Here is a 15209-nt window from a genome sequence, read left to right as displayed (position 1 = left end):
GCTGCCTTGAAAGCTAATAAATTCATTACAGATGGCTATGTCCTCCAGATAAAGGCTGCATCATCTGTAAAGACGTAACTCAGATACTGCCAGAACCTTCCCCGAGTCCCATTGCTATGCGTGTTGTAGCGTGCGCTATGGCATGTGCATGTTAATGCAGCAGGTATGGAATTTAGAATGTTAAATGGTGTAAGGATGAATGACTTGCAGCTCATTGCCTGCAGAGTGATCCTTTGGGAGAGATAATTAACTAATTAAGGGTCTATCATTTACTGGTCGTATAGCCATGCCTAGAGCTAGAGACGTGGGGCCCCTGTTGTGCAGGGGGCAGGTTGGGATACATAAATCGGAGACAAAGTTCCAGTGCTTAGCTTTGTTTTATCTATAAGTTATTTTTAGGTGAACTTGCCCCTTAATAGGATTTGACAGTCTTGCTCTAGATTAGTGTCGAGTGTGAGGAGTCACTGACGTGTGTGTGTTTGTGTAATACACAATGCACTAATACAGCACCTCCGTCCCTGTGTTCAGGTCTGCTCGGACTCAGTTGTTTACAGCAATATGCCCATGTGAATTCATTATAAAGAAGCATCCCAGGGCCACCCTAGCTGACACATCTCCGAGGCATGAAACGCGCTGCTGTGCTTTATATTTGGCACAAAGCGCACTCTCTCTAGCTCATTGCGAGTAGCAACCTGCAGTGCCGTGGCATTAGCATATTATTTATAGAAACCCTGCGTCTGGCGTGAAGTCCTTGTCATTCTGGAGAAAAAATACAAAATGAGCAAATCTATTAAGGCTGAATATGTTAGGGAGACGGATACTGGAATATGCAGCACACAGCGACACCCCGTAGGAGCTTTGTTAAAATCGATGGTACACCAAAAAGAGCTTTTCCTAAACAACTAATCCTTTGTTACTCATCTTTCTATTCAGGCAAATACTAGAGGTCCTCTGCACTCAACCCATTATTAATTTATTTAAGACAGAGATGTTTTGTGCACACTGCTACTGAAAAATTCCTTACCCTTTAAACAAAACAGGGATTTTGTCCTTATATTGCAATATATTTAAGCTGGCCAACTACGTCAAAGTCATCCCATATCTGGCCAGTCCTACGCTCAATTTTCATCTGATTCATTAAGAATTCTATTGCTTCATATTCCAGTCTCTTATTCAAATGAATGCATGGTTGCTAGGTGAATTTGAATTCTAGCAACCAGACTGCTGAAATTGCAAACTGGAGGGCTGCTTAAAAAAAAAGCTAAATAACTTAAAAACCACAAATAATACAAAATGAAAACCAATTGCGAATTGGCTCAGAATATCCCTCTTTACATCATACTAAAAGGTGAACAATGCCTTCAATAATCAACAGCTGATCCAAAGATTATTCCAGAACACTGGCTATAACGGCGTTCTCTTTCAACAGGTCGGACGTTGTTGTCTTGTGCTTTTCGATCGCCAATCCCAACTCCTTGAACCATGTGAAAACCATGTGGGCTCAGGAGATAAAGCATTTCTGTCCCCGTACACCGGTCATTCTGGTGGGGTGCCAGCTGGACCTGCGATATGCCGACCTCGAAGCTGTCAATCGGGCTAGGCGGCCGTTAGCCAGGTATTGTTTCTTTTGGTCTGGATTGGTTTAATGTGATGTATATAGAGCCAAAATAAGTATACCCCTGTTACTAAGCACAATTCAGCAGATATTCATATGGTATTTAGTATTATTTAGTATTCTTTCTCTGTATATTGCTTTCATGTGCAGTTGTATTTGTAAAGAATAATAATAATAATACTTCCCTGCCTATAGATAGAAAATATGCAGGGTAGGAATTTACTGCAGGCACATAACAAAGGTACTGAGTATATTTCCTCTTTAATTATCAATCTAGAAGTGCAGGAATTTCTCTGTGCTCCATTTCTGCTTTTCACAAGTGAAGTGGCCCATTGTGCATGTGTGTTATTTCCCATTGTAGAATGATGTTGGTACAAGCATCCTGCTGCCAAACCCATCAATCCACAGATAAATTCACGCATACTCTGAACTCGATAATAACCAATTTTCTCTCCTTTCAAATGTGCCAGCACTTTGATATGATCCCTCGTGACATCTGTCCCTGTGAAGGTGCGAGAAATCGCATTGAAAAATAAAAAACAGAAATAACCCTTTGCTCATCAAATCCAGAGGTGCTAGAGATGTTACTGAGGATGGATATTCAGGCAGATATTTCCAGCTCATAATTACAAAAAGCTGAATTGTTTGCATGCATGGCTAGGACCAGATGTAGAGAATTTGGGCCCCCATTGCAGGGAGTTTGGGTCAGCTGATTAACAGACCAGTGAAGAAAATTGACCGACAAGAACCAGCAGTGCAGAATAGATCCTAGGTTCAGTTTCACCCAGGGCACTATTAGCAAGGAGTATATATGTTCCCCCAGTGTCTGCTTTGGATTCCTACAAGTAGTCTGGTTTTCTCGCACAAAAACAAACAACGACTTTAATTGGCTCCTGATGAAACTGATCATAGTGAGTGTTAATGGATAGGAACCTTAGATTGTAAGCCTCACTGCAGCAGGGACTGATGGGAATTGGAATATGTCCGCACTATATAAATAATAATAATGGCGTGTTCCTGTTATTCTTATAATGATTAACAATATTGTTCTTCTTTACCATCTTAGGCCTATAAAAAGAGGAGATATTTTGCCACCAGAAAGAGGACGGGAAGTGGCCAAGGAGCTGGGGATACCCTACTTTGAAACAAGCGTATTTGACCAGTTTGGCATTAAGGATGTATTTGACAATGCCATCAGGGCGGCGTTAATTTCAAGGCGGCACCTCCAGTTTTGGAAATCACATCTGAAGAAGGTTCAGAGACCCTTACTACAAGCTCCGTTCCTTCCTCCTAAAGCACCGCCGCCAGTTATTAAAATCCCTGAGACCCCTTCTGCCAGTATGAACGATGCTGGCGACTTGCTGGACAATCCTTTGTGTTCCGATGTCTTATTTGTCCTGCAGGACCAAAAAAAGATTTTTGCTCATAAAATTTACCTTGCTACCTCCTCTTCAAAGTTCTACGATCTCTTTTTAATGGAACACGAAGAGTCCCGCCATTCCTCCGACAGGTATTGCAAGAAGCTCAACAAGGACTTGCTAATGAGGACCTTAAGCCTAGATACAGATGAGGACAGTGATGTGGCTAATTTGAACCCAACAAATTCCTGTCTACGGACATCAAGGAGCGATGACACTTTGCTTACGACGGACTTTGGTGAGGACGGGTGCGTCTCTTTGTCTTCTTGGAGTAAAGGGTTCCACAGCTTGCACCAAGAGTTGACGGTCAATCCCATATCAAACAGAACTTGTCCAATGACCGTCATACGAATGGATTCCTCTATTCAGTATGGGCCCTTCAGAACCGTCTTACGGTTCCTCTACACGGGGCAGCTGGATGAAAATGAAAAGGGTTTAATGCGAGTGGCACAGATTGCCGAGATCCTGGAAGTCTTTGACCTGCGCATGATGGTGGAAAATATAACAAATAAAGAAGCCTTTATGAACCAGGAAATCACGAAAGCATTCCATGTCCGAAAAGCTAATAGAATAAAGGAGTGTCTTTCAAAAGCGACCTTTTCTGGTTAGTGCATTTCTTTAAGCTATAACATACAATAGTTCAAAAGACTGCGGCCGTATCGATGTGGTGCTCTATCTGAAACCTTGCTGCTCAACTGGGTTCCAATATCCATACGTTAGAGAAATAGGATGGCACACACATTTGCAAACGTGCTTAAATTAAAGTGCTTTTATTCTGATCTCAAACACAACGTTTCGGAGACACTTGATAAAGGAGGACGTTGTGTTTGAGATCAGAATAAAAAGCACTTTAATTTAAGCACGTTTGCAAATGTGTGTGCCATCCTATTTCTCTAACGTATGGATATTGGAACCTGTTTCATTAAGCTATACTTGGAGTATCGTTGTTAAATATAAATATATATATACAGTATATACTGTATATATAAATGCCAGGGGAACAGTATGATGCCCAATATGCACAGAGTATTTTGCCAAAGTATATGGCAAATTGAGATCCCAGAATAAAATTATCACCTAACAATTTAACAAACTGCCTATAACGTTAATCCCCAAACAGTAAGTTGACCCCAGAAAATCATATATTTGTGCAAAGTACACTGATAAATCAAAATACAGCTGCTCCAAAATAGTCTGTAAATGATATCCTTCTAAACCATGCTTAGTGCTGTTATCCTTTTCAGGCAGATGGTGTCACATGACTCCCTAAAATGTCTTTATTGTCAAGAAATAAAGTACACCAGGAAAAAGAAAAAATTGCTGGCACACAGTACTCCATGCAAGTGGGGTAAACCATGCGTGTTTATAGGTTATACTTCAATAAACACTTAGGGTTTACCCTGCTTGCATGGAGTCCTGTGTGCTGGTAATTTTTTCTTTTTCCTGGTGAATTTGGAGGGGGCCGATCCCTCTTGTGCTGGACTTGCTTTTGGTGAGAGGCCAGGGTGTGCTGGTGGGTTACCATTAAGAAATAAAGTATACCCTTTAAAAAGTACTGGAATAAATCCGGTTCGCTTGTGGCAGTTAGTATAGGACGCCTTGAGTGCCCTAGACACCACATGTTGCCCTACAAATCAGCAATAATAGAATGTCTACATAAGAACAGCAATACTACAAATGGAGGACAGGCCATGTATACAGTAAGCAGAGCATTGTATTCTCAGTGCCTCCAGCCGAGGGAGCTGCTCAAGGGCCACAGGTTGGACAGCACTGCTTTTATATTAATAATGGGGCTCAGCTGAAGCTTCAGATGCAATTTGTGTGTTTATATCACACACGTGCATATGAAATGCTTTACTGCCCTTTGCTGCTTGCTTGATGTGTGTGACTGAGTCTCATAGAGCTGCATTGCGCTCTCCTTTGTTTTTGATTGGAGAAAGGCGGCTCCTTCACATGCTCCTCATTAACCCGATCAAAAGTCATTCTAAAAATACTCTCCCCTGAGATATAAAAAAGACAGATTGCATTTGTAACAGCAGTGTGAGGCCAGCGCTATGAGGGGCAGCTAATGAAGTAGAGGGAGAGGGTGCTAAGGCTGCAGACTGAAGTGAATTTAATGGGAAATTGCAATAACTTGTGTAATGTTTGACTCTAGCATATATCAATACACAATTTCTTCTTTTTCTTTTGGGTGGGTTCATTCAACTCCCCAGGCTACTTCCAGGCCAGTCCACATACTCAATTTCCCATAGGGAGGAAGCAGACCAGAAACTTCGGCAATGCCTTTAAATTGTTTATTTCAACAGAAATTGCCAATTTTTGCTGAAATAAATGATTTAAAGGCGTGCTTCCTCCCTATGGGAAATTGAGTATGTTTGACTCTAGGCCATTCATTTCCTACCTCCGTACTGTCAACAATAATATTTAATGGGCTTTTTAAGGTAGCCCTGCTCCGTTTATGCCCCTGTGAATCTCAATGACCCACCCAAAGTGCAGCCCAATTGCCCTTTATAAACTCACCGCAAGGGTAGCCACCCTGTGACTCTCCAGTAGTTCCAGAATATCCCATTAAAGCCACTTGCAACTAATGTTTAATGGCAGCACACTTAAAGGGGTTGTTCACCTTTGAGTTAACGTTTATTATGATGTAGAGAAGGATATTCTGAGACAATTTGCAATTAGTTTTTATTTGTTATTATTTGTGGTTTTTGAGTTATTTGGATTTTTATTCAGCAGCTCTCCAATTTGCAGATTCAGTTATCTGGTTGCTAGGGTCCAAATTTCTCTAGCAACCATGTATTCATTTAAATAAGAGACTGGAATATGAATAGGAGAATGAGAAATAAAAATTAGCAATAAAAACAAGTTGTAGCCTTACAGAGCATTTATTGTTTAGATGGGGGAAAGCTGGGTGTTTTCATTTGATTTCTGAGTCAGAAGAAGAAGGCAAATATTTCAAAAACTATAAAAAAAAATAATGAAGACCAATTAAAAAGTTGCTTAGAATTGGCCATTATATAACATACTTAAAGGTGAACTACCCCTTTAAAGGCTACACGATGGGATGGTGAGACTGTCGTCCAATTACAGCTTGGGTCTCCTGATACAAAATGCAGTAACATTAAATTCTATTTGTACCAAAGCAAATTTCTGGCCAAGGTCCCCAGTATGTATTTGTGTTTCCCAAGCTTTGGGACATGACGTGTTAGCGCAGTTTTATTCACTGTATTTTCCCTCTTCAGATGTGACGTTTAAGTTGGACGATGGCAGCATCAGCGCCCATAAACCACTTCTAATCTGCAGTTGCGAATGGATGTCCGCCATGTTCGGGGGCTCGTTTATAGAGAGCTCGAACGATGAGGTAGGTTTATGGCTTCAAACCTCCTTTCTGTCGTCCGAAACTGCCGCCTGGTGCAATGGCAGGACAACGTCAGGTAATAAAAGAAACAACGTTTGCACCAGGTCTAGTAACCCATAGCAACCAATAGTTTTTTCAGTATAGTGACCCCTAGTGGTGTTAAGCTTAAAGGGATCCTGTCATCGGAAAACATGTTTTTTTCAAAACAAATTTGTTAATAGTGCTACTCCAGCAGAATTCTGCACTGAAATCCAATTCTCAAAAGAGCAAACAGATTTTTTTATAATCAATTTTGAAATCTGACATGGGGCTAGACATTTTGTCAATTTCCCAGCTGCCCCTGGTCACGTGCCTGCACTTTAGGAGAGAAATGCTTTTTGGCAGGCTGCTGTTTTTCCTTCTCAATGTAACTGAATGTGTCTCAGTGAGACATGGGTTTTTACTATTGAGTGTTGTTCTTAGATCTACCAGGCAGCTGATATCTTGTGTTAGGGAGCTGCTATCTGGTTACTTTCCCATTGTTCTTTTGTTTGGCTGCTGGGGGGGGGAAGGGAGGGGGGTGATATCACTCCAACTTGCAGTACAGCAGTAAAGAGTGATTGAAGTTTATCAGAGCACAAGTCACATGACTTGGGGCAGCTGGGAAATTAACAATATGTCTAGCCCCATGTCAGATTTCAAAATTGAATATAAAAAAATCTGTTTGCTCTTTTGAGAAATGGATTTCAGTGCAGAATTCTGCTGGAGCAGCTCTATTAACTGAATTTTTTTTTCCCATGACAGTATCTCTTTAAACAGTGGATCTCAAGAGAGCTTCCCTAATTATATTTTTCTTGTGTTCATGTAGGTTGATCTTCCCAATGTGAGCAAAGCATCCATGCAAGCCATTCTCGATTACCTATATACCAAGCAGCTGACGTGCACGCCCGAAATGGACCCACTTGAGGTGATCGCAGTGGCCAACAGAATGTGCCTTCCTCACCTTGTGGCACTTACAGGTAGGAGTTTTACTATGCTGTAACAAGTCTTCCCAAATTATATTTTACCATCGGTTTCCATCTCACTTTACCTTAGTTTAAAGGGCAAATATTTGTTTTGCCTTATTTATAAGGAGCATTTGCAATCATCATGGTACATGGCTTCTCTACATTTGTGCATTTATACATCAGAGTGTCTTCAACGCATAAAATAAATTCCATAGACTGAAGCAGCAAGAGGCCTATGTCTTTAAAGGAGAACTAAACCCTAAAATTTAATATGGTTAAAAATGCCATATTTTATATATTGAACTTATTGCACCAGCCTAAAGTTTCAGCTTGTCAATAGCAGCAATGATCCAAGACTTCAAACTTGTCACAGGGGGTCACCATCTTGGAAAGTGTCTGTGACACTCACATGCTCAGTGGGCTCTGATTGGCTGTTGAGAAGCTAAGCTTAGGGCTCGTCACTAATTATCCAGCAGAAAATGAGCTTCCCTGGCTGTAATATAAGCTGATGCTACAGGTTTGCAGATTATTAAATTCTGATGCTAATTGCACTGGTTTCTGTGCTGCCATGTAGTAATTATCTGTATTAATTACTAATCAGCCTTATATTGTGACATTTCTATTCTATGTGTACTGTATATTGTGAGTGGGTCCCTAAGCTCAGTAAGTGACAGCAGCACAGAGCATGTGCAGTGAATCAGCAGAAAATAAGATGGGGAGCTACTAGGGCATCTTTGGAGACACAGATCTTTACTGCTAAAGGGCTGTGGTTGCCTCGGGCTGGTACAGAAGCACAAAACATAATGTACACAGTTAGTCTTTAGTTCTCCTTTAAGACCACAATAGCATCCAATGGTAATATGTTATTTTTGCCTTAGTAAAAGTAAGCTATAGGGCAGCTTCAACACGTGTTTAGCTATATATATATGTACCTCTGCCAATGAGCAATGTCTTACTTAGTGTGTGCTGCCCTGTGTATATAACACAAGTGTAGGAAAGACTCTGTGGTCACATAATTGCAAAGGATCATTATAGTGTATCAACGCTTTATTGGTTTAAACATTCATATTTGTAAAGCATGAGGAAGCCATTCATATGTATCATCAGGTTATAATTAACTGGGTCTCTAAATATTTTCAATGACGGGTTATTAGAATGACACAGTTGCTCACTCCCGCATTGATTTAACTCCATAAAAGCTGTTACTGTCTATTGGCTGAGGGCTGGTGACTGACTTTATTGCTTTGTCCAATAGAACAACACGCAGTCCAGGAATTGACCAAGGCTGCGGTCGGCGGCACTGATATCGACTACGAAGTGCTCACTTACCTGGAACTTGCTCAGGTTGGTATTTGTTTATCTCCTACATTAAACCAAGTCCATAATTGAATACATAAATAAAATACATCTCCTTATAAGCAGTGCTACATCATTTTACAATATTGAGACCCCCCCAAAAAAAATTCCAATCGCCTTCTTTTCATCCACAGTCACTGTAGCAAGTAGTACCTAGTAATAGGTCTCTATAAAAAGATATTGAGTAAAAAGAGCTCATATGTAAAACCCTGCTTCATGTAAATAAACCATTTTCATAATAATATACTTTTCTAGTAGTATGTGCCATTGGGTAATCATAAATAGAAAATTGCCATTTCAAAAAAATAAGGGCCGCCCCCTGGGATCATAGGATTCACTGTACTCACAAACATACCAACAAACCATACATGTTAGGTCACATGAGCCAATTAACAGACAGAGTTGTGTCTTTTGCTCCCACACTTCTTCCTGTTACAGTTAGAGTTGTAGTATTTCTGGTCAGGTGATCTCTGAGGCAACACACAGACCATCACTAAATGGTGGCTTATGGCAAGAGATGTAAAAGGGCAATATTTACTAAAATATATTTTCCAGTTTGGTAAGATTCTTTAATATTCCACTTAATATGATGTAAACTATCTGTTGCTTAAGTGTTCATTTTGGGGGTAAAGTTTTCCTTTATATGGTTAACACCTTCACCCTGGTGGTGCACTCATGCGTTAAAGAGGGGATTCACCTTCAACTAAAGTTTTAATATGTTATATAATCGCTAATTCTGAGCAATTAATTTCAATTGGTTTTCATTATTTATTTTTTTTATAGTTTTTTAATTATTTACCTTCTTCTTTTGACTCTTTCCAGCTTTCAAATGGGGGTTACTGACCCAATCTAAAAAACAAATGCTCTGTAAGGCTACAAATGTATTGTTATTTCCACTTTTTATTACTCATCTTTCTGTTCAGTCCTCTCCTATTCATATTCCAGTCTCTTATTCAAATCAATGCATGGTTGCTAGGGTAATAAGGACCCTAGCAACCAAAATATATGAACTTGTGACCTTGGAGAAAAAAGCTAAATAACTCAAAAACCACAAATAATAAAAAATGAAAATCAATTGCAAATTGTCTCATCATACTAAAAGTTCATTTAAAGGTAAACAACCCCTTTAAACACAATAATAATCACCCAACCCTCGAATACAGTAGGGTTCCAGTGATTACCATTCAGGTCAGTGGAAGGGCAGTTTGGTAAAATGCTGGCAGTTGCCCTGTGTGCTGTTTCCCTGTGTGCATAATAAAAAAAGACTAAGTTCATTATGCAGAGGGGACATATCTACAGTCCAAGAGCTTGGATGGAAATTGAAAACACTTACTTAATAATGAAATGTATCCCAGTTACATCGATATTAATAATTGTGTTTATCATTCCCCAACCCACAGTTCCACAATGCGCATCAGCTGGCAGCCTGGTGTTTACATCACATCTGCACCAATTACAACAGCGTTTGCGCCAAGTTCCGCAAGGAGATTAAAGCTAAATCTCCAGGTACGTACATACATGCATGCAGAGTCTCAGGCTGCTAACATTCCAGTTCCTGGTCTTAAAGGAGAAGGAAAGGTGAAAACTAAGAAAGCTTAATGAGAAAGGTCTACATAAATATACCAGTAAACCCTCAAAGTAATGCTGCTCTGAGTCCTCTGTCAAAAGAAACCCCACATTTCTTTCCTTCTATTGTGTACTCATGGGCTTCTGTATCAGACTTCCTGTTTTCAGCTTAAACCTCCAAGGCTTGGGCTTGAGCATGCTCAGTTAGCTCCTCCTCCCCTCCCTGTTGTAATCTGAGGCCAGAGCTATGAGTGCGCAGAGAGAGACTCAGGCAGGAAGTGATGTCACACCAAGCTAATATGGCAGCTGCTATCCTAAACAAACAGAGATTCTAGAGCTGTTTTCTCAGGTATGGTAAAGCATTCTACAGAATAAATATAGTGTTATAGCTTGTACTATTGTGGCTAATCTATTGGCAATAAACTGTCTCTGTAGCTTTCCTTCTTCTTTAAGGAGCACATGTTGCATAATTTGGAGATATACAGTCTCAAGAATTGCTGTGGTTCTGGTTGGTCTTCTTTTATTTAAGGAATCTGATTCATGGCTCATGCTCTGGGATCATCAGAACTTATTAATAATCAGCCCTGTAGCATCAGCTTCCAAGACAAATCTTGATGATTTCTGATGACCCTTAAGCTAAGCCAAAGTACACTGAGCATGTGCAGTGCCACTGGCACACAAAATAAACATTCAAGATGGGGAGCTCCTATGGGCAACATTAAAGGCCTGGGTCATAACTGTTATAGGGCTGCTGAAATTGAATCCCAGTTTATCTGTTTAAATCTGGCTCCATGATCTTTGTCCCTGCAGCTGAAGTTGGAAACCGTAAAGGGGATGTAAAGGCAAAAATAAAATCCAATACAAATCTCTACACAGTTGCCGACTGCTCTACAGGAAAACAAACAAAGCTACTTGAGTTCTGCATGGCTGGGAAGTAAGGCGGGGGCTCCCCCTGCTGTTCATAAGTAGGATTGTTTCCCTGCAGAGCAGTTAGGGACTGTCTGACAATTCCTATCCACAGCAGTAAATGAAGGGAGAATTTCACTGCATACAGTCAGGTTTCTTATAAAAACGGTACACATTTTTAAATTAAAGTATATTGGAGATAGGTTTCTTTTTTATTAAAGAAAGTAAAAATTGGATTTTATTTTTTGCCTTTACATGCCCAGCAAAAAAACGCTGCTTTATTAAACCTTGCGACTGGTTACAAACTTCACAACAATATCTTGGTTCATTTGTTTCTATAGAAAATCAGGAATATTTCGAGACACACCGCTGGCCTCCCGTATGGTACCTGAAAGAAGAAGACCACTACCAACGGGTGAACAAAGAAAGGGAGAAGGAAGATCACGCGCTGCATAAACATCGCTCCAAGCGCAAGTGGTGCTTCTGGAATTCCTCTTCGGCGGCGTTTGCCTGAGCGAGAACGTTCTTACAGACTCCAAACGAAACACTTGTAAATTGTTCCCGTGTCTTAAACACTCAGAACGACGCTGTACAATAATTCGGTTTCAAGCACTGATTTGAACCCATACCTTCTCTGGATCAAAGCACAATTTCCAGTCAACGGATCGCAACCCACTCGCATGATCTGGACTGCGGACTTCCCGTTAATTGAGGAGCGAGTTTTCCGAAATCACGTGCAGCTACTTAAAATATGCTCAACACTAAATACAGGGATACCTATCGCGGGAGGAAGGACTCCCCTCCAATGTAACATAAACCTCCGACAAAAGCCAATACAGCAATCCATGCTCTCTGTCCTCAAGCTCTGCACCAACTGTTCCGACTGTGTACGGATCAAAGTCCATAGTGACGTCCAACAGTATTGTCTTAGCCATGGAAAGGTCGACAATCACGTTTAACAACTGTGTATGTTATGTCACAGAGTAAAAAAAAAAAATCAGCAAATTGTTACATTCAGGTACTTTATTCTGCACTGTCGGGATGCAAGCTATTTTGGATGCAACACAATGCAGAGAAACAGGGGGTGATCACCTTTTGTATCGGGGATGTCAAACCACTCTGCTATAACTCCCAGCATTCTTGTCAACTACAACTCCCAGCATTCTTAGCCCACAGCTGTAAGAGGGTGCTGAGAATTTATAGCTCACTACAGCAGGTTTGGATCCTTATTACTTTGTTTTACAAAGCCTCCGTCACTCACTTTTTTTCCTCCCAAATTCTTATTTATTCTAAATCTATAATCTGCAATCTGTCATGTTTTCATGATATAATAATAATGATCTAAAAATTCATTAAATATCCATTAAAGTCGATAGGGCATTATTACAGTTAGGACAGTTCAACTTTAAAGGGGCAATATACCCTGTTTGTTTAGCATGAGCTTAAGGAATGGGGCTTGTGCTGAAAATATTTTTTAATGGTTATATTTTGCACTAAATAGGGCAAAACTGGGAGTGTTTTTACAACTTCCTGGTTCTTAAGAGCAAATGTGGAAGCTGAAGGCAGTTAATCAAAATACCAGTATATAATGAACAGCTGCTTCTCTGTAACCCTAAAACCCAGACTGCAGACAGGGAAAGGAAGTGACTTGTTTATACAGAGCTCATATCTCTGTTTAAACAGGTGGGGGGGCTGAGTGAGATTAAAAACAAAACAACCAGCCGTCCATTTCTTTTAATAGATTTAACGCATAGGCACATTTTCAACTCAAGTTCTATTGATCATGTGACTCTCTCCCTTTTTAATGAAATCTGTACGCTGCAATATTATTTTCCAGCATTCTGTAATTGTGCAAACTGAGATATAATCACACTTCTCTGTGTGCAATGCCTACTGTAGCTAGATAGATATATACATATTTGAAAGGGCTGTATTCACAGTGATATTCAGGGCAAAACTGTCTAATGGATCCGGCTTATAGGATATCTCTGTGTTCCTCGCTCAGATACCTTTATATATATATATATATATATATATATATATATATATATATATATATATATATATATATATATATATATATATATATATATATATATATATATATATATATAATATATATATATATATATATATATATATATATATATATATATATATGTCCTGTTGTACCGCCACATGGTAACTGTCATCTTTCACTGTGTAGTAACGTAACTAGTGGACTACATTGTCTTGTGCTCCAGGTTCCCATTATATAAAAACACACTGTAGTCGTGCATAGCAAACTTCCTATCTAACGAAACACCCTCAGCAAGATGTTCAAATGAACTCCCCCCCACTTTTGGTCGCGTAACACACTTGCTCCAGGGCCTGTCAGTATTTCTCTGAAACAACCACAATACTTCCTTCCACAGGGCGAATGGCGTGACAAGTGTAATTTCTCATTAGAACCCCTGTACAGTTTCTTAGAAGGCATTTCCTGGGGTGAGCAGTCATCACATGCATAGAATATTGTTTCATCACATGATTAGCGGTGTGAGGTTTTAACAATATTCTTATTAAATGTGGCTGAGGTAGAGCATTGACTACAAATATGTCGATGGCTTTACCATGTAGAACGTCCAAATCTGAAAATATGGGAACATTCACAAACATATATGTAAACATTTCCAACTTCTGTAAACTATGGGATTGCCTGGGGACTGCTATGGGCACCACATTGGCCCCACTTGATAATGTTCCATTTATATATAAGATAATCATAATAAACCTAGATTTATCTGGACCCCTTATCCAGAAAGCTCAGAATGACATGAAGGCCCATCTCCAATAGACTCCATTATGATTAGGAATGCATCGAATCCAGGATTCGGCCTTTTGTAGCAGAATTCGGATTCAGCCGAATCCTTCTGGTCGGAAAAACCGAATCCTAATTTGCATATGCAAATAAGGGTCGGGGAGGGAAATCACGTGACTTTTTGTCACAAAACAAGGAAGTAAAAAATGTTTTCCCCTTCCCATAATTTGCCTATGCAGATTAGGATTCGGTTTCGGCCGAATCCAAAATAGTGGATTTGGTGCATCCCTAATTATTATCATTTTTCAAAATATTTCTCTGTAATCATAAAACAGTAGCTTTTACTTAATCCTTATTGGAAGCAAAACCAGCCTATTGGGTTAATTTTATGTTTACATGATTTTCTAGTAGACTTAAGGTATGAAGATCCAAATTACGGAAAGATCGATTATTTGGAAAACCCCAGGTCCCGAGCATTCTGTATAACAGGTCCCATACCTGTATGTTGTTTGTAGCACCCTAGGTGGAGTCTGCAGGTTAGCCGTTAGATTGTCGCACTCTTAACTCCAGCAATCTCCATCAATCAAATGCTATCATGGGTGCTGGGAGTTGTAGTTTAACAATAGCCAGTGGGATAGAGGTTTTGCATTGCTAAAATGGCATTATCCCTATTAATAGCTTTATAATGCATATACTTAGCTCTGCTGAAACCTTTACACATATGTTTTTGAATGTTACTACAGGGTCATTTTATATGAACCAATTTGTATTTTATCCTTACTATTCCCTTAAAAGGACTTAGCCCCCCAACACCTGAATTAGCCTTAAAATACAGTGTCTCTATTTGAGCATTACCTTTCATTTTAAAAAAAAAAAAAAAATGAGGACTTTTTTGAAAAAAAATATATAATTTTTTTTTTTCCGTTTCAAGAAGGGTCAATTTTTATATGGTTTTGTTTCTCGAGTAAAGCTGATGCTTTTTATAACGCAAGGTGTTGTAAGCGTATTAATATGCCTAATGGTGTCCAGTCCTGACGAGTCTCGTTAAGATGAACAGGAAAACGTTTTGTTTGAATTCATGCTCGTAATGTGTTTGCTGCTATTGTGTATATGTATGTATAAAAAAAATAATAATCTTTTGCACACTTGAAAAAAATTAAGGTTTGCTGAAATGAGAGACCCTCTATAATTTAAAGGTAATTAAGGC

General features: G+C 39.5%; 1 protein-coding gene across 2 annotated transcripts in view; it reads left to right on the top strand.

Annotated features, from left to right (window-relative positions):
* rhobtb1.L (Rho related BTB domain containing 1 L homeolog) overlaps nt 1–12811 on the top strand; it is a 56334-nt gene extending 43523 nt beyond the window's left edge. For both annotated transcript variants that reach the window (XM_041570243.1, XM_018225107.2), the window contains 7 exons: nt 1430–1615; nt 2682–3637; nt 6276–6394; nt 7239–7389; nt 8633–8721; nt 10134–10239; nt 11547–12811. In XM_041570243.1, the coding sequence (XP_041426177.1) occupies nt 1430–1615; nt 2682–3637; nt 6276–6394; nt 7239–7389; nt 8633–8721; nt 10134–10239; nt 11547–11719 (1780 nt within the window). In that variant the 3' untranslated portion in view covers nt 11720–12811. The remainder of the gene's footprint in view (nt 1–1429; nt 1616–2681; nt 3638–6275; nt 6395–7238; nt 7390–8632; nt 8722–10133; nt 10240–11546) is intronic.
* Nucleotides 12812–15209: the final 2398 nt, after the last annotated feature.

Source organism: Xenopus laevis, chromosome 7L, assembly GCF_017654675.1.
Source record: "Xenopus laevis strain J_2021 chromosome 7L, Xenopus_laevis_v10.1, whole genome shotgun sequence".
Classification (NCBI taxonomy): domain Eukaryota; kingdom Metazoa; phylum Chordata; class Amphibia; order Anura; family Pipidae; genus Xenopus; species Xenopus laevis.
The sequence above is the reverse complement of the archived record's forward strand: the minus strand, read 5'-3'. Positions and strand labels throughout refer to the sequence as shown.